General features: G+C 35.5%; 1 protein-coding gene across 1 annotated transcript in view; it reads right to left on the reverse strand.

The window, feature by feature from the left end:
* Positions 1 to 16,660, reverse strand: part of nell2a (neural EGFL like 2a) — a 94,973-nt gene extending 78,313 nt beyond the window's left edge. The window contains exons 1-3 of the mRNA XM_048159107.1: positions 16,363 to 16,660; positions 15,688 to 15,816; positions 1,704 to 1,854 (exon numbers count right to left, since the gene is read on the reverse strand). Of these exons, the coding sequence (XP_048015064.1) occupies positions 1,704 to 1,854; positions 15,688 to 15,816; positions 16,363 to 16,408 (326 nt within the window). The 5' untranslated portion in view covers positions 16,409 to 16,660. The remainder of the gene's footprint in view (positions 1 to 1,703; positions 1,855 to 15,687; positions 15,817 to 16,362) is intronic.
* Positions 16,661 to 25,210: the final 8,550 nt, after the last annotated feature.

Below are 25,210 nucleotides of genomic sequence, written 5' to 3' on the forward strand. Positions count from 1 at the left end.
TACTTCTTGAAAATGGACCACAAGCAAGCCTCTGCAGCTGTGCAACACCGCAGCTTCCCTTCAGATTAATTGATTGCTTTTCAAATGAAATGACAAAGTTTATCGCAAGGAAAGGCTTGGCTTTATTGTTATAATTTGTTTTCTAATGGGTGATGAATTTACGTGCCTTCAGATGCGTCACGCACTCCCTGGCTTGGTGTGTTTAGAGGTGATTTGTGATATTCGCCGCTGCAGCACATATTTGGGAATAATTAGATGGTAAAATGTGATGTTTCGTGCCATCCTGTGGGATAGTAAATAGAGAATGTAATCGGGAATGTCACGCCAAAAGACTTGCATTTTTCACAAGTCCCTGTTTTCAAGTCCAAGTCAAGTCCAAGTCAAGTCTCGAGTCAAGTCTCGGGTATTTGTTCACGAGTCCAAGTCAAGTCGCAAGTCGTTTATTTTTTTGGCGACTTAAGTGCGACTCGAGTCCAAGTCTCAGACTCGAGTTTCCATCTCTGGTCCTAGTAGTAACCTCTTAGCAACACCCTAGCAACAATCCAGCACCACCCTGTCAACCATCCAAAACACCCTAGCTACCATCTAACAATGGTCTATAAACCATCCAGAACACCCTATCAACCACCTAGCAATGTCCTAGTAGTAACCCCTTAGCAATGCTCTAGCAACCTTTCAAAACACCCTAGCAACCATCCAGCAGCACCCTGTCAACCATCTAGAACACCTTTGCAACCACCTAACAATGATTTATCAACCACCCAGAACACCCTAGCAATAGCCTATCAACCATCCAGAACACCCTAGCAATACCCTAGCAACCATCCAGAACACCCTAGAAAGCACTTGGCAACAACCTAGCAACCATCCAGCAACACTCTTTCAACTATTTATTACCCATTTTATCACCCATCCAGAACACCTTAGCAATGCCCCAGCAACCATCTAGAACACCCTAACAACCACTTAGCAATATCCTAGTAGTAATATCTTAACAATGCTCTAGCAACCATCCAAAACACCCTAGCAACCACCTAGCACCCTGTCAACCATCTAATACACCCTAACAACCACCTAGCAATGTCCTAGCACTAACACCTTAGCATTGCTCTAGCAACACTCCAAAACATCCTAGCAACACCCTAGCAATGCCTTATCAACCATCCTAGAGACCACCTAGCAATGTCCTAGTAGTAACCCCTTTGCAATGCTCTAGCAACAATCCAAAACACCCTAACAACCACCTAGCAACGCCCTAGCACCCTGTCAACAGACAGAATACCCTAGCTACCATCTAACAATCTCCTAGAAGTAACACTTTAACAATGCTCTAGTAACCATCCAAAACACCCAAGCAACCACCTAGGAACGCCCTAACAACTATCCAGCACCACCCTGTCAACCATCCATAACACCCTAGCTACCATCTAGCAATAACCTATCAACCTTCAAGAATACGCTAGCAATGCCCTAGCAACCATACAGAACACCCTAGCAACCACCTAGCGATGTCCTAGTAACCCCTTAGCAATGCCCTAGCAACTACACAGAACACCCAAGCAACCATCCACAACACCCTAGCAATGACCTTGTAATGTCTAGCAACCATCAAGAGCAAAATAAATATGTAAAAATCTTATCTTAAATGAAGCAATCATATGGTGATGGTTTACAGAATCCAGTGTTGTGCATGTTGTTCTGACCTCTGCTCTCCATGATGAATGGACAGAATGACTCCAGAGTTGAGTTTCTCCTGTTTGAGCGTCAGAGCGATGGTGAACTCACTCTTTCCTCTGAGTTTCTGCAGCATGCGGCCTGTGCCGTCGTCTGGGACTCTCACGCTCCGGGACGAGCCTGCGGAGAGCGAATCCATTAACATTTGACACTGACATGCAGACGATCACAGGACGACATGAACTCTGACAGCTTTCAAGGTAAAGAGAAACCACAGCATGTTTACGATCAATGATGAGCAAACAAATCAGAATCAATCAACATGAATGAAAGTAGACTGGGGAAAAAACGCAACATTCAAGTTTTAGCGAAACGAGCAGTGAAAGGTCTTCGACTGATACGTCGACAGCTTAAGATGATGTGCAGGTCTGGTTTTAGAGGGGTTTGGGCTCTTTTCAGCTGGCTAAGACCAGCTTAAACCAGCTCAGACCAGCGCATCTCAGTCAGGTTATCAGTTTTCAGCAGGGATTCTGGGAAAACAACAACTGAAAACAATATATAATATATATAAACATCTAATATACTGTATGTGTATATATAAATTGGTATGTAGAATAATGATTTCAGTATATTTAATATCGATTTCAGTATATATATATATATATATATATATATATATATATATATATATATAAAATGATGTAGTGAATAATATATACATGTTTATATTATTATTATTTTAATATTATTATATACAAATTATTAACAAAATTAATATTATATTATATATATAATGCAATCATTTTAATAAATTATATATATATATATATATATATATAAAATATATAGCAATTTATGTATATATAATATTATATATAATTTTATTTTTATATTATATTATATAAACAAATGTAACAAATTAATATTACATTAAATATTATATAATAAATTAATAACTTTAATAAATATGATATATATATATCAGTGCTAAAAAGCTTCCCAGTCCTAATTGCAATTGCTGAGACTGAAACCTAAAATAGTTTCCAAATAAGAAGGAATTTCACAAAAAGAGTTGAAGGCAGCATAAATAGCTCATGAAGAGCTGTCATAATAAACAGCAAAATGTTTATCATAAAGTGCTGTGGTGTCATCTAGTATAGAGTGGTTTGAAGTAATATTAATATATCAGGTATGATGTGAATCCACAAATCAAAGTCAATTATATGGATGTTGACGACAGCATCACATATTAATAATCTCCCATCGTACAGACAGACAGCAACAGAATAACTGAATTTTCTTCCTCGCTTCCCCCTCCTCTTCCTCTCAAACACGTGTGTCTGCCACTTTTTAATGGAGGCATCAATAAATGATCAGCTCTCTCTCTCAGAAGCGATCACATCAGAGGCTCGCGGCCGCCGAGGGAGGCAGTGACACAGTTACAGGACTCGAGCAGCAGCTTGTAATGAAGACACACGGCCATCCTCCGAAAAAAAACAATCGATCAACCTCCAGCGACTGAGGGGAAGACCAATTAACAGCGATGCCAGCCAATAACGAGATCCGGATCCAGCCTGCCGTTTAATTAGTTACCGTCTCGTTTTCAGCTCAGAACTGCACTTCTCACATTCTGTCCATCATGGAAGGAGTTTCAGTCAATTTCTGCAGCCAAAACTGTTCCTACGCATCAATGGTTTAAGCCATATGGCAAATATATACATATGCACAAAAATATTAAAAGATATTATTAAGATATTAAGTCTTGTTTTCTGAAAAACGTTTGAAAATGAAGTGTTTTTGCTGAAGACAAGGACAAATATCTGCCAGTGGAGTCTGAAAAAATAAATTTAATTTAAAGGGAAAACAAGATTATTTTCCTGACTCCACTGGCAGATGTTTTAAAGCAAAAACTCACTCTTATGCATTTTTTCAGAAATCAAGACTGATTTCTGACTTAAATATCTAGAGACTTAAATATCTAAGCGTAAACGTATCTTGATTTAAGAACGTTTAGATATTTGTGCTGAAAAACAAGACAGAAACACTGAGGAAGAACATCATTTTTGCAGTGAAAAATGTTTGTGTTCATATTGAGATCTCAGCACAGTTGAGATCTCTTCTGTGAGATTACTGGGCTCATTTTCTCAGGAGAAACATCTGAGAAGCCTGAGATTTCATTTTAATCTCATTGCTGGCTCTGAGATCTCATTTGTGATCTTTATTTTGTGCAAAAAGAACGTGTTACAAAGCAGAATTTCAACAGAGATCATTTGTGAGTCAGAAGGTCAGGATCAACAGTTACAGGAAATGTTGAGTGTCCTTTTGGAGCGAAACCAACTGGAAACATATTTTAACACAACCGTGTCCAGAAACAGAATTATCCATGTTTTCTTTAAGCAACAGTTCATCTAAAAGTGAAAATCACTGACTCATATTGTTCCAAACCCGACTGACTTTCTTCAGTGGAACACAAAAGGAAATGCATTTTCATTTTTAGATGAACTATTCCTTGAACTGCTTGTTGTCATGATGGTTTATTTTGTGCATTAGAAGAAACCGAACTATCCATTTTATAACTCAAGTTTTTGATAATGTGAAGCTGTTTTTGCACTTATGTCACATTTTTCTTTCAGTTGCATGAATTATCTGATCTTTCGATGGTCCAAAGAAAAAGTTTTCAAAATGTTTTTTCTTGATTATGTGAACGTTAAGGGAACATTCCATTCTCCAAACATTATTGCAATGTTACTTTCAAAGGTTCTCTGAACATTCCGAAACAAGTAGTAACATTTGAACATTAGATGAATGTCCAACTGAAAAAATGTTCCATGAATGATGTATGAATGTTTTTGTGCTAATGTTTTGAGAACATTATTAAAGACCTGATAACTTTGAACGAATGTTCTATTAACGTTACAGAAAGAATGTTGAGAGAACCTTGCCATGTCCTGAGAACAATCCTTGTTAACTAGGTAGCCAGAAAGAAAATGTATTTTAGATATATATGTTAAAGGAGTAGTTCACTTTCAAATGAAAATTAGCCCAATTAAGCTTTACTCGCCATCAAGCTAGGTGTATATGACTTTCTTCTTTCTGATGAACACAATCGAAGAAATATTAATAAATATCCTGATGCATCCGAGCTTTATAATGGCAGTGAACAGGATCAAGGAGTATGAGCTGAATTATGAGGAGTATGAATCCATTATAAACGGGGGGGTTAATAAAGACCTTCTAAAGCGAAGCGATGCATTTGTGAAAAAAAATATCCATATTTAACAAGTTATGAAGTAAAATATCTAGCTTCCGCCAGACCGCCTTCTGTATTCAACTTACAAATTAAGTGTAAAACTCTCGCAGTTCAAAAAGCTTACGCTACGTCCTACACCTTCCCTATTCAACTTACGGAAAAAGTGTAACTGACGCGATGCCAGTTTACACTTTCTGCGTAAGTTGAATGCGGAAGGCGGTCTGGTGGCAGCTACATATTCGCTTCACTTCAGAAGGCCTTAATTAACCCCCTGGAGCCGTGTGGAGTACGTTCATGATGGATGGATGTGGATGGATGCACTTCAGCTCATACTCGTGACCCCTGTTCACTGCCATCCGTCAGGATATTTATTAATATATCTCCAGCTGTGTTCATCATAAAAGAAGAATCTCATATTCACCTAGGATGGCTTGATGGCTAGTAAAGCTTGGGCGAATTTTCATTAGAAAGTGAACTAGTCCTTTAAGATAATGACTGCATGAAGCTCTGAAGTCCATCCTGAAACATCTTAAAAACAGGCCACCAAAACATGAACAACTGCAGGATGATTATTTGAACCCGAGCAGCTGAAAAGTGCCGTGTTTTAGTCCCCGCGGTTGCCCTTTCATTCCCAGCAGGACCGTGTTTCCGACTCCAAAAAGCCTCTCAAGGCTGATGAAAGGCCGGTTTCTTTCATGGCTGTGAAGCTCTACAGGGTCTCCGCGGGGGAAGGACTTTGATGGTCGGGATCTCCTCTGCCCATCTCTGAAGCAACGTCTCCATAGAAACAGCTCTTCCCGTATGCCTCCGTCCTCTGCACCACACCCACCGCAGACGCTGGTCGATGGTTCCCTCAGTAGGTCATCCTCAATCAATGGCTTCCCCTGCAGGAGACGCGGGGCGTGGAGGACGAACACCTGCTCTTCCCGTCATAGAGAGCGTTCGGATCTAATGTGTGAAGCTACGGCGAGCAGATGACAATCTGACCATCAGGGATGTGTCCGAAAAACAAAGACAGCCGATGATGTAACAGAATAATTCACCAATAATTTACTCACTCTCCTGTCATTGTAAACATGCACGCTTTTATTATTTCAGTAGCACAGAAGGGGAGTGAAACCCAAAAAGGTACCATAGAAACGTATAGTCCATACAACTTGTGCACTATATATCTGTCTGTATATGAAATCACAGTTTGTATATGACTTGCACAATATATATATATATATATATATATATATATATATATATATATATATATATATATATATATATATATATATATATATATTACACACATGCATTATATTTTATATATATATAGGGTCTAAAATGTCTAACAAATAAATTATTAGGTTTTCTTTTTATATTTTCAGATTTCAATTTATTTTAAGTTTTAGCAATTTTGTTATGTGCTTTTTTCATATAGCTTTAATTAATTTCTATTTAAGTTTTAGTAATTTTGGTAAAAAAGGCAACATTTTTAAGTGTTTTTTATTTTAGTTTTTTAACTAATTTTATTTATTATTATTTTAGCTGTTTTAAAACATATTGTAGTTTTAGTTATCAATAACAACACTGGTTTTAATATCCTAAAATATCAAAAATTTGTGGCCATAGTGTACTGCTAAAAGTCATCAATAGATAGAGATTTGCACTTTTAAAATTTACTCTCAAAAGCAAAATGGACTACAAATTTTAATGACATCATCCTGCACTCAGGGGCGAGTCCAAATTTTGTCCAATCAGAATGTTTGCAGCTATTTTTCCAAACACTGGATATTTAAGATTCCAAAAGCCTTAATTTAATGCACTTATCCTAATGAACAAAAAAAAAATGCATTTTTGTTGAAGACTTCGTCCGGATGTGATTCAGAGCGATGATTAAAGCACAGATGAAGAACATCGAGTCCATCAACACCTCAAAGCTTCACAGTCGTTTCCTCTTCATGGGTTCAACATTTCTTTCAGTAACGTTAGGCAGTTTTGATTTATATGCTGATTAATGTTTGATGATTGCATTATTTGACATGTACGTCAGCAATGCTTATATCGCTTATTTCTGCTTCTTCTTTACCTGTGTTTTGATCCAAAGATTCTGTACTCTTTCAGTAGATGCGTAATAACGCCCCCTACCGTATAACACTGAAAACATGGATTGCTGGAGAATTCCGTTAATGGCGGGAAAAGAGTTAAAAACAAAAATGGGCAGGAAAAACCTTTAGGAGAATCCTGAGAAAGCCAAAAAATCGCTTTTCTCATCGTCTTGCATGGGAAGCATCTCTCTAGGGAGGCGTTTGTGTTATAATCTCATCCTCGGGACAGATCCGATGCTTTAGAACAAAGAATTGGGCTCAGATGAAGGAAGATGGATGCTGGTTTTTACCGGGGGGTAAACAGGCTCCCAGATTCACTCCGTATGGAAATGTTTCTGCTTTTTCTCAGAGGCAAAACACACACCTGGCTGAGAATCATAAACAGAGAAAATCATCAACTGTGCCTAAAAATAGATGAAAGAATCAAACTGGAGAGAATTTTAAGATATTTTCGGTCTGTACACTATGCAAGTACGTGAATGCAGCTCGATTTCATGCGTCCTTGCGTTTTGAAGTGTGTCAGAACATGATTCATAATGCAATGCATGGGACGCTAGCAGGCATTAGTGTACACTGTCTTCTTTTGCGGCACGTTTTCTCTTTCAGGTCGAACACCGTCCAGCTGCTGAGCAAGTTAGTTGAAGTTACTGGTTTAATTCTACAGACATATGAAGGAAACTCTTGAAAAGGATCCAAAGGGGGGGTTTCACAGTGATGCAATCCATAGTCATGTGACCGAGAACTGGAGGGCAAAACATCCATTGAACTGCAGCTCAGGACTGTCAATTTTCCATTTTAAAAGAAGAAAAACTAAAATATGAGAACAAAACGCACGTTTTGTGATTCACAGTATTTCAATCACTAAAAACAGAGAGACATTAACATGAAAAAGTGCATTATACAACAGTGATATTAAAAGATCAAATTCAATATATACTTTATTGATGATGCATACTATATACAGGTGAGCAGATTGACCAAGAATATAAATACAATGCACTAAATCTCTAAAAAGAGAAACACATTCTCTTTATAATGGTTTTCTATGGAAAAATGCTTAACTAGAAACTGAGCATTGTGTTTATATTCTCAGTTCATCCGCTCGCCTATATATATATTCTCAAAGTTCCTTTAAGGCAAATAATTTCAGTTGCCGGCCATCTTTGAAACAGCTGTTTCAGTCATGCAAGTACAGTTTGTATCTCTTTGAATGAGCTTCTCCAAAGCTTGCAATTAACTTTCATATATGAAATTGGCAATAAAATCTGACAACAACTGTCTCATCAATTTTCCAGAGTTGCTAATGGCAGCTGCAGTGACGTAATGACTTTACCAATCAGTAATTGGCTGTTTTATTCAGAAGGCGGGGCTTATTCAGCCACATTACGCCTTGCACTTTCTCCTATTCATATCATAAGTTTACAGTCTTTCTATATGTAAAGTCTTTGATAGTATGCATCATCATCAATAAGCTGTATATTAAATCTGGTCTTTTAATATCACTGTCTTATTACATTAGGACTTAGTACATTAAAAAAACTTTATTTGAATATCTTAATTTACAAGTGAATGTTCACTTAAAAAAGCTCCTCAACAAACAAACAACTTTCAATTGTATTTTTATATTTATCAATATTTTTTTGCATATTATTATATATTGTTTTAAGCATTTTTATATACTATTTTTATGGACCTAACCACATAGTTTTTCAGAGTTTTTGTTCATATTTTGAATTCGATTTTATTTTGTTTATTTTCGTTTTCATTTTAGTTAACGTCTTAGTGATTTAGTGTTTCTGTTTTATTTTTTAGGGGCCAGAGCTCACACATCTCAACATCTGCATGGTTGCATATGTTCATTAACTAGATTTGAAGTCTATGATGAAGATGTTGGATCAACATGAGGGTGAGTAATTTTCATTTTTTGACAATTATTCCTTGGATCAGTCATCGTTGGTTATCGGTGCCCAGTTCAGGAGTTCAGCCTGAACCGTACGGCCTGAAATCTCTGAGTGATATTTGCATCCATTAATCATGAAGGCTGAAGATCCTTCTAGAGCGTCTGACACTGGATGTCAGCGCTGTCACACACGCTGAGGCAGGAATGAAATCCCAGCGCTGGTCAAGGGCACCTTCAGTTCTGCAGGGACGCTCCGTGACCCTCGCTCTGCTCCGCGCTTCACTCTCTCTCTCTCTGACAGCCGTGCGGCTCAGAGATTTTGAAAAGGCCGACCACGTTTCAGAGAGCTGGGGAAGAGGGCCAGAGTCTCGCTTGAGTCGCAGGACTCGAGTTGCACAAGCTCCAGATCGCTGGAGATTTACTTCTCTGGAACAATTCTGCAAAACTGAGCTATTGTGGCAGTGTAAATCCAGAAAAATAAAATGTATGATGGTTTCCACAAAAATATGAACTTTTTTCAACATTGATAATGATCAGAAATGTTTCTTGAGCAGCAAATCATCATATTAGAATGATTTCTGAAGGATCATGTGACACTGAAGACTGGAGTAATGATGCTGAAAATTCAGCTTTGATCACAGGAATAAATTACACTTTACTATATATTCACATAGAAAACAGATGTTTTAAATTGTAACAATATTTCACAATTTTACTGTATTTTTGATTAAATGAATGCAGCCTTGTGAGCAGAAGAGACTCTTTCACAAACATTAAACAATCTTAATTATTCCAAACTTTTGACCGTTACTCAGTGTTGCCAAGTCTGCCGTTTTCCCATGGAATTGGGCTACTTTTACACTGTTGCCGCAGGTTGGTTTTCATTTCTGCGGGTTAAAGTGGCCCCAATTAACATGATATTTAGCCCCAACTTTACATCTCCAATCAATTCCTGCACTGATTTTTCTCATTGAATATCCTAGAAGTAGAATGGAAGTAATCTGTTTGGTTTCCGTTTTAATTTATTTTACTTTAATTCATTTATTTTTTAATGGGTTAAATCCATTTTAAGCATGTCTAAGCAATTGAATTCATAAAACTTTACCATAAATCTTTTAAAATGTAATCAAATTAAAAGTAACAATTCCCTTACAACAGAACATTGTATTTAAATTTTAGATATAAAAATACAGATGTATTTATATACAGTTGTGGCCAAAAGTGATGATATTATTATGAAAAGTGAAATATTATTACATATTTTTAATCATATTGCGTAGTTGTGCTTTGATTCAATTGTTTTATATGTTTATTTTTATATACGTTTTGTTGTTTTTTATTATAAACAGTAATATATTTCTGTCATAATTTCTTCAAGTTAAACTGATCTTTTTTTATTGGCGATTTTTTCTTGTTCGTTGTGACAACAATTTCCCACTATTTCTGTCCCATATGCTCTAAAATATAATTCATTATCAAAGTGTATTTTGGTAAAGACATGGTTACAAAAAATCTATTTTTTTGCACTCTCTCATAAATAACATTGCGCTATTTTTTTATCAAAAAAGTAACAGTGTAGCTTTAATTGTACAGCCTACTTGTAATTATTTAATTCAAAACTGCCAAATTCAGTGATATTCCGTGTTATACAGTAAATTCCATTTTCATGACTCTGATTCCATCATACGATTTTTGACGCCATGTGAAGTCCCTCTAAAAAAAATCCCCTTAATATTGTTATCCGTGTGCGTCCAGACCAACAGAACCACAAACACCCCGGCCAGACTCATCTATGGAACCGTCTGTGGTCCAAATCCCGGCTCAGACTCCCTCCACCTGCATGAATGCCCTGCTGTCCCAATTAGAAGGGAAAGGTTCAGCCCACGGCTCGCCGATTTTATCCTGCTGGTCTCCACGGCCTTCCCACTGTCACTTAGAGCATATCTCACCGGCGCGCCGACAAGAAACACAGCGTTTAATGCCTGTAATGATGCCACTATGAACTCTGTGTGTGTGAGTTTGCATTCGCTGCGTAGGTGTTCACACAAATATCTGAGATGATATCGAGCAACAACAGAGCGCTGGCCAGAGTATTTATAAATGCATGCATGGAAGGAAGAGTAAATGACAATGAGACAAAGAGAGAATATGTCTGCAGAGAAATAATGAGAAAGAGCCGGCTGATTAAATCACTTCATCTGTCTTGCATTCACATCTGCCCCACAGGCACAATGATCGCAGGTCTAATGAGCTCAGGTGAGCGGAGACACGTGAAGAAATCTAAAACAGAAGATCTACAATCAAGTGTGTACGCAAATATGAATCTGATTGAATTAAAGAGGCCATATTATGCTCTTTTACAAAGTCTTGATGTTGTTTTTGTGCTCTACTAGATTGAATGTTGATTGTTTTCCTCATATTCTCCATTGTTGCAGCTCCTCTCTTCCCAGTCTGTCAGTAACGCTCTGTTTAGTTCCCGTATCTATGAAGCTCCTCCTTCTGAAAAGAACAATGTGCTCTAATTGGTCGGCTGGAGCAGTGTGTTGTGATTGGTGTTTGGGAAATGTCCCGCCCCTTACCATAACCGCCAGTTACTACACACTACTAACTAACTCAACCAGGCCCCGCCCCTTTATTCTGCATATTAATTATTTAAATGAGGAATATTGTGAAGAAAACTCAAGACTACAATGGAGGCGTTTCAGGGAGTTCAGAAACACTGACACTGATATAGAGAAGAACTAGAGGGACTAGAGGGACTTTTACATGCTCAAGCAGCAAAATTACACACTAAAGAACGATGAACATGAACAAAAAGCATAACAGGTCTTCTTTAACTGAAAACATTTGCAATGCATTTTACTTCTTTAATGTATGTAAGCTAGTTTCCTCTACTGAATAAAAAAAAAAATAATTGAGACTTTTTATCTCGCAATTCTGACTTTTTTTCTTAGAATTGTGTAACATAAACTCGCAATTGAGAGAAATAAGGTCAGAATTGCGAGATATAAACTCACAATAGCGAGAAATAAAGTCAAAATTGCGACAAACTCACAATTGCGCAATATAAATTCACAATTCCGACTTTTTTTCTCAGAATTGTGCTTATATGTCGCAATTCTGACTTTGATCTTAGAATTGTGTTTATATCTTGCAATTCTGACTTTTTTCTCAGAATTGTGAGTTTAAATGTCGCAGTTCTGAGTTTTTTCACATAATTTTGAATTTCACAATTCTGAATTTTTTATCAGAATTTTGTTTAAATGCCGCAATTCTGACTTTTTTAGAATTGTGAGTTTATGTCGCAATTCTGAATTTTTTATCAGAATTTTGTTTAAATGCCGCAATTCTGACTTTTTTCACATAATTTTGAATTTGTCACAATTCTGAATTTTTTATCAGAATTTTGTTTATATGCCGCAATTCTGACTTTTTTTTAGAATTGTGAGTTTATGTCGCAATTCTGACATTTTTCTCAGAATTTTGAGATTTTGTCGCAGTTCTGAGTTTTTTCACATAATTTTGAATTTGTCACAATTCTGAATTTTTTATCAGAATTTTGTTTAAATGCCGCAATTCTGACTTTTTTAGAATTGTGAGTTTATGTCGCAATTCTGAATTTTTTATCAGAATTTTGTTTAAATGCCGCAATTCTGACTTTTTTCACATAATTTTGAATTTGTCACAATTCTGAATTTTTTATCAGAATTTTGTTTATATGCCGCAATTCTGACTTTTTTTTAGAATTGTGAGTTTATGTCGCAATTCTGACATTTTTCTCAGAATTTTCAGATTTTGTCGCAGTTCTGAGTTTTTTCACATAATTTTGAATTTGTCACAATTCTGAATTTTTTATCAGAATTTTGTTTAAATGCCGCAATTCTGACTTTTTTAGAATTGTGAGTTTATGTCGCAATTCTGAATTTTTTATCAGAATTTTGTTTAAATGCCGCAATTCTGACTTTTTTCACATAATTTTGAATTTGTCAAAATTCTGAATTTTTTATCAGAATTTTGTTTATATGCCGCAATTCTGACTTTTTTTTAGAATTGTGAGTTTATGTCGCAATTCTGACATTTTTCTCAGAATTTTGAGATTTTGTCGCAGTTCTGAGTTTTTTCACATAATTTTGAATTTGTCACAATTCTGAATTTTTTATCAGAATTTTGTTTAAATGCCGCAATTCTGACTTTTTTAGAATTGTGAGTTTATGTCGCAATTCTGAATTTTTTATCAGAATTTTGTTTAAATGCCGCAATTCTGACTTTTTTAGAATTGTGAGTTTATGTCGCAATTCTGAATTTTTTATCAGAATTTTGTTTAAATGCCGCAATTCTGACTTTTTTCACATAATTTTGAATTTGTCACAATTCTGAATTTTTTATCAGAATTTTGTTTATATGCCGCAATTCTGACTTTTTTTTAGAATTGTGAGTTTATGTCGCAATTCTGACATTTTTCTCAGAATTTTCAGATTTTGTCGCAGTTCTGAGTTTTTTCACATAATTTTGAATTTGTCACAATTCTGAATTTTTTATCAGAATTTTGTTTAAATGCCGCAATTCTGACTTTTTTAGAATTGTGAGTTTATGTCGCAATTCTGAATTTTTTATCAGAATTTTGTTTAAATGCCGCAATTCTGACTTTTTTCACATAATTTTGAATTTGTCAAAATTCTGAATTTTTTATCAGAATTTTGTTTATATGCCGCAATTCTGACTTTTTTTTAGAATTGTGAGTTTATGTCGCAATTCTGACATTTTTCTCAGAATTTTGAGATTTTGTCGCAGTTCTGAGTTTTTTCACATAATTTTGAATTTGTCACAATTCTGAATTTTTTATCAGAATTTTGTTTAAATGCCGCAATTCTGACTTTTTTAGAATTGTGAGTTTATGTCGCAATTCTGAATTTTTTATCAGAATTTTGTTTAAATGCCGCAATTCTGACTTTTTTCACATAATTTTGAATTTGTCACAATTCTGAATTTTTTATCAGAATTTTGTTTATATGCCGCAATTCTGACTTTTTTTTAGAATTGTGAGTTTATGTCGCAATTCTGACATTTTTCTCAGAATTTTCAGATTTTGTCGCAGTTCTGAGTTTTTTCACATAATTTTGAATTTGTCACAATTCTGAATTTTTTATCAGAATTTTGTTTAAATGCCGCAATTCTGACTTTTTTCTCAGAACTGTTTGTCGCAATTCTGACTTTTTCTTAGAATTTTGAGTTTATGTCGCAGCTCTGAGGTTTTTCACATAATTTTGAATTTGTCGCAATTCTGAATTTTGTTTTATCAGAATTATGTTTATATGCCGCAATTCTGAATTTTTTCTCAGAATTGTTTGTCTCAATTCAGACTTTTTTCTCAAAATTGCAATGTGTTGCTAGTTTATATCACAATTCTGAGAAAAGAAGTCAGATTTGTGAGTCACAATTACCTTTTTTTATTTAGTGGTGGAAACAAGCTTCCATAGTATTGTGACACATCTATAATAATAAGATGCACAAATGAATCATTCATGGTATATTAAGACGGTAAATAGTATCAATTTTCTCTTGACTTTAAAGAAAGATTCAAAGGTGAAATGTGAACTTTTTGCATAAAAAGTTTCAATATATTTAAACAAGATGTCAAGCTGCAAGGTCATTAATAGCGCATATTGCACAACTGCAAATTTAACCATGTAAAACAGCTGAATGTTACACAACAGCAGAGTCATGGCTTTTCTTCAAATTTTATTGCCCAGAGCAGCATCTGCAGTGCCAGCAAATCACACAGCAAAACTCTCAAATATGAAGCTCACAGCATCCCAACCTTGCGACTTGTTGCATCATAGCGCGCATCCCAAAACAGGTCATTATTTGTCAACAGCAGAACTCACTGGAGATAAACTGTACACACAGATCTGTGTATCGTCTGAGGACTAATCTCATTATGCGCCCCATTATTCTCCAGCGTCTGTTTCCATAAAGAGCCACAGCCCTTTGTTTCCAGAGAGGCGCTCAATTGTCAGGGGCCCCATGAGGGTCCATTCATCCCACAGAGACCAGATGCAAAACAAACAGCCGCCGTTAGACGCGGTTACGCAGCTGTTTAGAGCGGCTTGTGAAATGCTTAAATATATCGGTAAGACTTTACAGTACAGTACAGGTTTCATTCAGCATGAACTAACAATGAAAAATACTATAATAAGGTTATAGCTCATTGTTTGTTATTGCATCTCCACTGGGACCATATTGTAAAGTCTTACCAATATATCTAAAATTATAATGGGCATTTATGCATTTGCAATTGAAATGCATGCAGTTCAGTGCAATATCAGTGTCAATCGAACACGACTTTATCATTCCTGACACAAAATTTATGAAGAATCCCAGCTAAAGCAACAAAAATGTGTTTTAAAAACATTTATTCTTGGTTATGTGAATGTTAAAGGAAACATTAATGGAATGCATTTTGCATGTATTATGGAAAGTTACTTTTGAATGTTCTCGTTTAAAAAGTAGTAACTTTTAAAAACATTAGACTAAAATGTTCCAGAAAAACAATGTATAACTAATGTTTTTGTGCTAATGTTCTGAGAACAGAAGACAGAACTTTGAACGAATGTTCTATTAACGTTACCGGAAGAATGTTTGCTCAGAACCTTGCCAGAACGTTCTGAGAACGTTCCCTGTTAGCTGGGATATAGCCAGAAGCGCAGATCCCAAAAGGAACATGTTCTCCCCCAAATTTCTGTTTGTTTTCAATCCTACAGTCTTACCTTGGAACAGGAACGCTCTGGTGTCATCATGGAAGCCTTGCACCTGTGTCACACCGGAAAACCCTTCTCCAGGACTGAACTCCTGAAACACGCTGATCCGAACCGCTGGATCCACTCCAAACGCAGCCACTTCAACACAATCACAACATACAGCATTAAAACACAGAAGGAAGTAGATCACAGTGTTGGTGTCGCAGCCTCAGGTTCAGACCAATGCATTTCCAGCACTTCTCCAGTCGTTTGCATTTACTGCATAAGGATTTTTAAAAATCACTGTACATGGATTGAAGAGCAATTACTTTTTACATGACTTTCATTGACTTTTGCTTGCCTGGAAATCAAAATTCCTTTAAATTTACAGGTGGAAAAACATGACTTGTAAATTTCCCAGCAAGTGACCCACTGAAATAAACGTGAAATTTGGAAGTAGAAAGACTGATATGTATTGTCCTGCATCATCTTTTACAGTTTTGCATATATTATGCTTAATGTATGTAATTATAATAACCATAACACAGAGATGATGTTAGCAGCTCTTATATCTCTGATTACAGGCTTTGATCGCTCCATGGGGATGAATGCATGACCAGCTATTGAGAAATCGCTGATAATTGCCATCTGTACTCATAATCAACGGATCAGACTATAATAACTGATGCTGATCTCTCTGCCTACCTGCTGCCGCGTAAAATAATCCAACAAACAACTGCAATAATCCCATAGTGAATAATGCAATTAGTCCATGTTGCGATACTCCACGAAAATGCAATCACATATACGCTGGATTGTTCCTCCTCATTCAAACATTCCCACTGGATGAGAGGAGCATCACCGGAACTTAACGCGCGAATATTCCGTGAGGAGAAGCACCGGAGCCGCACAGGTGGTTCTGCTGGGTTATTGCGCAGCGCAGCGCATCAGACTGACTGCAGACCGACCGCGAGGATCCACCAGCCTGCTTCTGCTCTGCTCAGCCTCCCTCCGGCTGAGAGAGAGAGAGAGAGAGAGAGAGAGAGCTCGTTATCCCCCTGGTGGCTCTATATGGAAGCGCGCGCACTGAACGCAGACGCAACGCAGCTGTAGACGCAAACGCTGCATCGCGTTTAATGCTTTTTTAGACATATGTACAATGCTTAACTTTTTTTTTTCTTTTCTTTTTTCTTTTTTTTTTGCGCATCTCTCATGAAACACCTGATAAATGATAAGGCTTTTATTATATCGCCACTTCCATTCAACACAAAAACATCTATAGCCTAATACTTTATAACTATAACTAGTAGCATTTATACTAGTCGTTATATAATCATTACAATTCAATAGAAATAATAGAAAATAGAAATAGAATCAATGTTTAATAGAAATTAAACATTGATTTGTATATTTTAATATAGACTGGGGCTGGTTATCACATTTTCTATTCCAGTGAATATTTCTCAGGATTGATTGATTGATTGATTGATTGATTGATTTGCTTAATTAACACAGGTTTGTTCATTCATGATGTAAATTTATTAATATATAGTTGGCTATTTAGTTTACTTAATGTTGATTAGTAAGTAATTGTGATTCATTATATAGATTTATTAATAGTTTTTTATCTATTTACTGTATATTTACTTAACATACTGTATGTTGATTGATGATATAGATTTATTATCATCTAGTTATTTTTTTATTTATGTCAAAACACACTCTAAAATCTCTGTTGAACTTCCCATGGATATTGTCATGATATAGATTCAATAGTTAAGTCTTGTCCTACACTGTAAAAAAAATCCCAGTAAAATTTACGGTAAAAAACTGGCAGCTGTGGTTACCAGAACTTTACCGTAAAAAATACAGTAGTAACGTAAAAAAAAATCTGTTAAATTTACGGTAAAATAACGTATTTCATTAACTGATATAATGTTAATTTACCAACCTAATGAAGTACTAATATCTGTTTTGTACCTTTATAATACACTGACAGTCACCAAACACAGTGGTGATGAGAGTCACATGATGAATCAAAGTTCATCACAAGCAGATTTTCCACAAGCTGAGGAGGACAATACTAACATATGGAAGGTGCACACAGTGTCATTCACATACACACTAAACACCATCATGGTAACATGCATGAAATTTTAAAAATGCAATAAACATTAATTTAACAACATTAGATGTAACATAAAACCCTAATGTACATAACTGATTAGAAAAAAAATGAGAAAAACTAAGAAGAAACAGAGTTATTTCAACGAAAATATATCAAATGTGAAGTGTCACGCAGGGAATTGTGGGAATGTCAATTTACGGTTTTTCACTGTAAATTTTACAATGAATTGTTATTTTTCACTTCCAAAAACTGTTAATTTAACGGTATTTTACCATAAAATTACATTAAATGTACCGTTAGATCTATTACAGTTATTCACCGTATATAGTACGGAAACTTTCTGTAAACCAATTGACAGTTTTTCACCGCAGCAATTTTACAGTCTTTTACTGTTAAAATCACAGTCATTTTTTTACAGTGTAATGCATGTGGTTTTAGTTTAAGCTGTTTTACATGTGATCCCATGTTTTCCCCACACAAGCTTTAACCATGTAATGGTACTGAGCTGATAACCTAAAGGTTTTGAGTTCACTTCCAGACAAGTCTGACCTAGAAATGTCTCTGAAACACAAAACCTGTTTCATCTTACTCATATAGTCCCAAGCGCAGAGTCCCCAGTGTGCTGTTATGCTTATATATAACTGAACAGGGTTGTTTTCTCTTTATTAAAATGCATCAGTTCTCAGAATCACAGTTTCAAACCCACAGGTCCAGCTGTGAATGTAATGTGAGCGTTGCTTTAGTTATCAGGTGCTGGTGTGAAGCAGATCATGGCGTTTCGTCGTATCATTCTGGAGACACTGTGAATTGATTTTTCTCTCATGTGGTCAGTTTTGAATTGAACAGGACAGAGACTCTTTCAGAGTTGGCCTCAAACCACACGCTGTGACAGCCGTTTGAGAAACTTCACCTCACTGCGAGTGCATTACACCGTCATTGACCTTTCTCTTATACAACTGAACACACAATGCAATCAATCTTTACAATCACTATGATTACTCTTGCTGGCAATTTTTCAATTTCAAGGTTTTGCACAATATAAAAAACTACCACTATAAAATACTTTGAAATATATTACATATATAAGATTTATTGTAAATAACAAAAAGAAGAAGAAAATACAAAAACTGTGCCAGGAGAAAAATAAATTGCCAGTAATGATGAAAATATAAAATGTATTCATTAATTAATTCATTTTAATTTAATTTACATATATACTTATTAATAATATTAGAAAATAATGATTTATATTTACATTTATGTGTGCATATATATTTGCTTTTATAAATAGTATAATTATTATTTATATTATATTACAATATTATAATTAATGTTTTTTACTTAACTTATTTAAGTAATTTAATTTATTTTTACTTAATATTTTAAGTTAATTTTGTACAAGGTTTCTGTAAATCAGGAAAACGCTAAAATGTCATGTAAACATAGTGTGTAAAATATATATAAAATGTTATATTAATATATATTCATATATAATTTAAAATACATTTAATAAATATTATATTTTTATTATTTTTTATATATTTTAAAAAACATATATACAGTATATATAATATATGTAGAATATATTAAATTTATAAATAAACTTTATATGCATAACATGTTAATATATTTATACTGTATATAATGTTATATTATATATTCATATAATTAAATTTTTTTATTCATTTTTATATATTTTTTTTATTTAAATGCAATATATATAATATATGTACCATATATTACACAATATATTTTTTTTTCATTTTTATTTCTATATAATAATTTACTGTTTATATTTATAATTATAATTAATTTACTTTCAAATAATACATTTTATTTACTTAATCAAGTAATTTGTCTTATTTTCTTTTCAGACTGTGGCTTTTGTTTCTGGATTGTAATCAGGCCACTTTTTCCTCAGCCATGCGTCCTTCTGACAGATCTGTGACACTGATTCTGCTCTGGATGTCTTTGAAAAGAGTTCGACTAGTCTCTTACTCTTAACAAGACGAGAACTCTCTCAGAAACTGACCCAGTAAATCGAGCGGTCAAGCTGCGTTTTGGCTCTGAACAGAGGAGCTTTGCTCGGCCCTGGTGACCCCTTTGGCGGCGCTGAAAGGCCAGTCAGTCTTATCTGAGACCCAGCAGCCATTATGGAGTCTGTCCCTCTCCTACAGCAGAGAAACACGGCTCACGTTCCCAACTAATCCCACCAGATCCCACAATAAGAGAGGAAAGGCTCAACAACAGGCCGTTTTCTTACAGGGTACCAATAAAGACTGACAGAGCAGATCCGCTCTAGCCTGGGCTCCAGTGATGAGGGAAGGTCTCAACACGGACTCTGACAGTCTAATATCACCTCAGATGTGAGACAGCTGCTGGATCACAGACGGCCAGAGCGTATTTAAATAGACCTCATAACTGCTCTGGGAAGATTTATTGAGAGGATTTCATATTTTGGTTACCCGGCATGTAATTGTCTAGAGAGAGAATGTTTCTGATGTGACTGATTGCAATTCAGAGGGTGACATGATGACAGAAAACCTGGAGACAATAATATATGATGGGAACAGCTTCACAAAGAATCTCAATTATGTCAAATGCAAATGTAAAACTTACAAACGAGCATTCTTATGCAGTTGCTAATGTGTTCTGTGTGGTTCCAAATGTGTTTTAACTGGGTGCTAGGGTGTTGCTATGTGGTTGAAAATGTATTTTGAGTGGTTGCTAAGGTGATGCTATGGTGTTGCAAATGTGTTTTGTCTGGTTTCCAGAATGTTGCTATGTGGTTGCAAATGAGTTTTAAGTGATTGCAAATGTGTTTTGAGTGGTTACTAAGGCATTTTTAGGTAGTTGCTAGGGTGCTGCTATGTGGTTGCAAATGTGTTTTGAGTGGTTGCCAAGGCATTTTTAGGTAGTTGCTAGGGTGTTGCAATGTGGTTGCAAATGTTTTTTTCTCAGGCATTGCTAGATGGCTGTTAGGGTATTGGGTCCCACTTTATATTAAGTGGCCTTAACTACTTTGTACTTACATCAAAAAATAAGTACAATGTACTTATTGGGTTCATATTGAATTGCAAAACACTTTTGCTGATATTGAGGTGGATACGGGTAAGGTTAGGGAAAGCTTTGGTGGTATGGGTAGGTTTAAGGGTAGGGGTAAGGGTTAAGGGATGGGTCAACAGTGTAATTATAAATGTAATTACAGAAATTAATTACAGATGTAATTACATGCAGGTGTTTTTAAAATATAAGTACAATGTAAAAACATGTATGTACACAATAAGTGCATTGTATCAAATGATTAATTAAAATGTAAGTACATAGTAGTTAAGGCCACTTAATATAAAGTGGGTCCGGGTATTGCTATGTGGTTGAAATGTGTGGTTTCTGGAGTGTTGTGATTTGGTTGCAAATGTGTTTTAAGTAGTTGCTAGGGTGTTGCTATGTGGTTGCAAATGTGTTTTGAATGGTTGCTAAGGCATTGCTAGGTGGTTGCTAAGCTGTTTCTATGTTGTTGCAAATGTATTATGTGTGGTTGCTGGAGCGTTGCTATGTGGTTGCAAATGTGTTTTGGGTGGCTGCTAAGGCATTGCTAGGAAGTTGCTAGGGTGTTGCTATGTGGTTACAAATGTGTTATGTGTGGTTGCTGGAGTGTTGTGATGTGGTTGTAAATGTGTTTTGAGTGGCTGATAGGGTGTTACTATGTGGTTGCAAAGAGGTACCATTAGGTTAGTGTTAGGATGGTTGCTAGGGCATTGTTAGGATGTTGCTATATGTTGCAAATGGGTTTTCAGTGGTTGCTATGGTGTTGCTATGTAGTTGAAAATGTGTTTTGAGTTGTTGCTAAGGTGTTGCAAATGTGTTACATGTGGTTGCTGGAGTGTTGCAATGTGGTTGCAAATGTGTTTTAAATGTGGCTGATAGGGTGTTGCTATGTTGTTGCAAAGAGTTAACTTTAAGTTAGGGTTAGGACGGTTGCTAGGGTATTGTTAGGGTGTTGATATGTGTTACAAATGTGTTTTAAGTGGTTGCTACGGTGTTGCAATGAGTTTGCATATGTATTTTTGGTGGTTGTAAAGGCATTGCTAGGAAGTTGCCAGGGTGTTCCTATGAGGTTGCAAATGTGTTATGTGTGGTTGCTGGGGTGTTGCAATGTGGTTGCAAATGTGTTTTGAGTGGTTGATAGGGTGTTGGTGGGTGGTTGCTAGGGTGTTGCTATGCAGTTGCAAAGGTGTTTTCAGTGGTTCCTAACCTGTTGCTATGTGATTTCTTGGGTGTTGTGGCTGGTTGCTAGGGTGTTGTGGCCTGTTGCTAGGTGTTTACTTCCTAACTCACATGAAACATGTCCAGCACCATTGTGTCTCTTTGATCTTCTGGTCTGTGTGTGATTCTAGTTCCTCCTTCATTGTGTGTATGTGGGATTTATTCACCTGATTTCCAGTCCAGCTGGTAAAAGATGGTGCATCTGATCACTTAGTAAAGTATTCATGTCTGTAGGACAAACACTGCAGTGCAGGACGATGCACACTAAACTTTAAGGGGTTGGATCAAATGAATGTAAGTGCTAGTAATTGTTATGCTTGCCTTAGCAAACACCACTAACTAATTAGTTCAATTTAAGTAGAACAGAAGTCGATGGGAGATGCATACAGTGAAATAAAACATGCCGTGTGTGTGAGAGAGAGAATGAGAGTGTGTGTGTGTGTGTGTGTGTGTGTGTGTGTGTGTGTGTGTGTGTGTGTGTGGTCCATCAGTTATTGATGTTGTGGCTGATGGGACTAAAGCTCATGAAACACAATAATACAGTCATCCTCACAGCACGTCATTTTCTAAAGTGCCACCAGGAAAATAAAATCATTCAAACACAATCTGAAGCCTCTTCCAGACAACAGCAGCCACTCGAGACCCTCGAGAAATAACAACAGAGACAGAAAGGAGAAAAGAAAAAGCTCAGAAAGTGCCCCAGTTTTTCTCTTATTTGTGTTATTGAAAGTGAAAAAACAACTGCTAAGCAACAAATATTTCTTGTGTAGCAGTAAATAAAGCAGCACCTGTGCTGTAATCTTTGCTCACCTGCGCAGAGCCACGAGCGGCTGATGTTGTTTCTGATGGGGTCTGCAGTATTGAACTGTAGGAACGAGTTTCTGAAGCACACTAGATTGTTTTCACACATTCTGAACTGCAGAGTTTTTACCTTGGTTTAATTTGCATTGTAGAACATGAATCACAGTCCACAGACAACCAAAAACCACAAGAACCTAAGAGTTTAGTTGCATAACAATCATAAAAATTCACATCATGTAACCAGTTTATATTGAAAATGAATCAATTAATATGGCATTTTCCTCAAGCAGCATAATAATCTTTCAGAATCTTTAAGTACATTACAACAAAATCTAGTTATTTCAGCAAAAAAAGTGTCATTTCATAATGTAGACAAAGTAAAAGAAAAAGTACTGTATGCAGGCTTAATTTACGAGTTAATAATATTTACGAGTTGAATGCACATAAATGCACCACAAAATCGTTAATATGAGTGGGAAGCTCTGGACTTTCTTTAAGTCCCGGTGAGAAATGGCCGAATACTTCAATACTCTATACTGTAGGTATACAACAAAATAAGCTAATTTCCTGCTCAAAATATAATAGCATTGCAATACAACAATAACGATAAAGTTTACAGTGGCTTCATAAATTAATCAAAAACATAAAAAAGCAAAAACATTTAACAAGTATTTTAAAAAAAATTTTTGTGTAGTTAATTAAGAGAAGGTATACCTTGAACCCATCTGACATCATAAACATAACTTCCCAACTCGTAAATACGAACTTCCGAGGAGGACTTGTCTTGAACTCACCATGATGGCACAAGCGCAGTGTCTTCATGTCATTTATTGTAAAACACTGACCTCTAGTGACACAAAACTGACTAGCTGAGTTTTACACAATGACCAATCATCTGAGATCGAATATATATAGGTTTGGATGACGTGAGGGTGAGTAAATAATTACAGATGTTTAATGTTTGGGTTTTAAGAAGGCCTACTCCTTGAGATAGATATTGTAACAAAGTAAATAAGTAATACTTTTCTCCATGCAGCTGTATACTTGTAGATAATAAGACTAAAATACAACAATAAACATTCACAGGATGAGATTAATCTTACTGTGCAACATACATGAGTTCCTTCAGTGCACAATTTGGATCATTCAGTAGATCAGAGATGATCTTGACTGCTGATCCTATCAAGTGATTGCCTCTCAGATCCAGCTTTCTCAGGTGTAAGGGGTTTGAACGCAGAGCTGAAGCCAGATAACCACAGCCTTCATCTGTCACCTTACAGTCAGATAATCTACAAACACACACAGAAACAATGAAGATATCTGTGACATCAGAACTCACAACAAACACTTCTAAATATGTTGAATAATCACACATCCATTTAATATAAACTGATAAGAGTTAAATCTCTCATTTCAGAAACTATAAGTTTTGTTGAAAGGTAGGGATGTAACGATCTTATCAATAATGTGGTATCGCGATAGCAAATTTGTCTCAATATCATTGTGGTCACACAACTGTATGAAATGATATGTCTTTTGGGCAAAAAGTGTGTATTTTTTCAGCCCAGTGAAGCAGAATGGAGGGAAGTGATAATAGGATTGGAAACTGAGAACTGGTTCTTATCCAGAAGGAAGTGTGAGGAGTGTATCCTTTAATAGAGATGTCTCACCTCATTAATATTATAGCAATGAACAAAACAATCTTTTCAAACACACAGTATAATTATTTCTGTTACAAATATTCCACAGAATATAACCCAAAAATGTCTTATATATCACTTATATATATTTTTTAATATAAGTATTAAAAAAGTTTATTATTCAGATAAACGATGATGTCTATGTTACCAGTCAAACAGAATAAATCACCTTTTGAAAATACTTTAAACAACGACTGTATCGATTGCATTATGCCACTAGGTGGCAACAAATTACTGTTAAAACTATCTGTCACTCAATCATTTTTAAAAGAAACAAGTGAAGTCTATATGAATCCCATTTACAAAAATATTCTGTTTCACCTGTCTAGATATTACATGTTTGTTCTAGCATCTTATTTGTTTTGAATTTGTGGTAACACTTTTCAATAAGGTTGATTTGTTAACATTAGTTAATGTATTAACATGAACTAACCATGAACAATACATTTGTTACTGTATTTGTTCATCTTTGTTAATGTTAGGTGATAAAAATACAGCTGTTAATATTGTTCATGTTAGTTTAACATTAAATAATGTTAACGACTATTGATTTTAATAATGTATTAGTAAATATTGAAATGAACATTAACAAAGATTAAAGAATGCTGTAGAAATGCAGTTCAGTATTAGTTAATGTTGTCACGGTTGATCAATCCGC

This window comes from Megalobrama amblycephala, linkage group LG15 (genome assembly GCF_018812025.1).
Source record: "Megalobrama amblycephala isolate DHTTF-2021 linkage group LG15, ASM1881202v1, whole genome shotgun sequence".
In the NCBI taxonomy this organism is placed as follows: Eukaryota; Metazoa; Chordata; class Actinopteri; order Cypriniformes; family Xenocyprididae; genus Megalobrama; species Megalobrama amblycephala.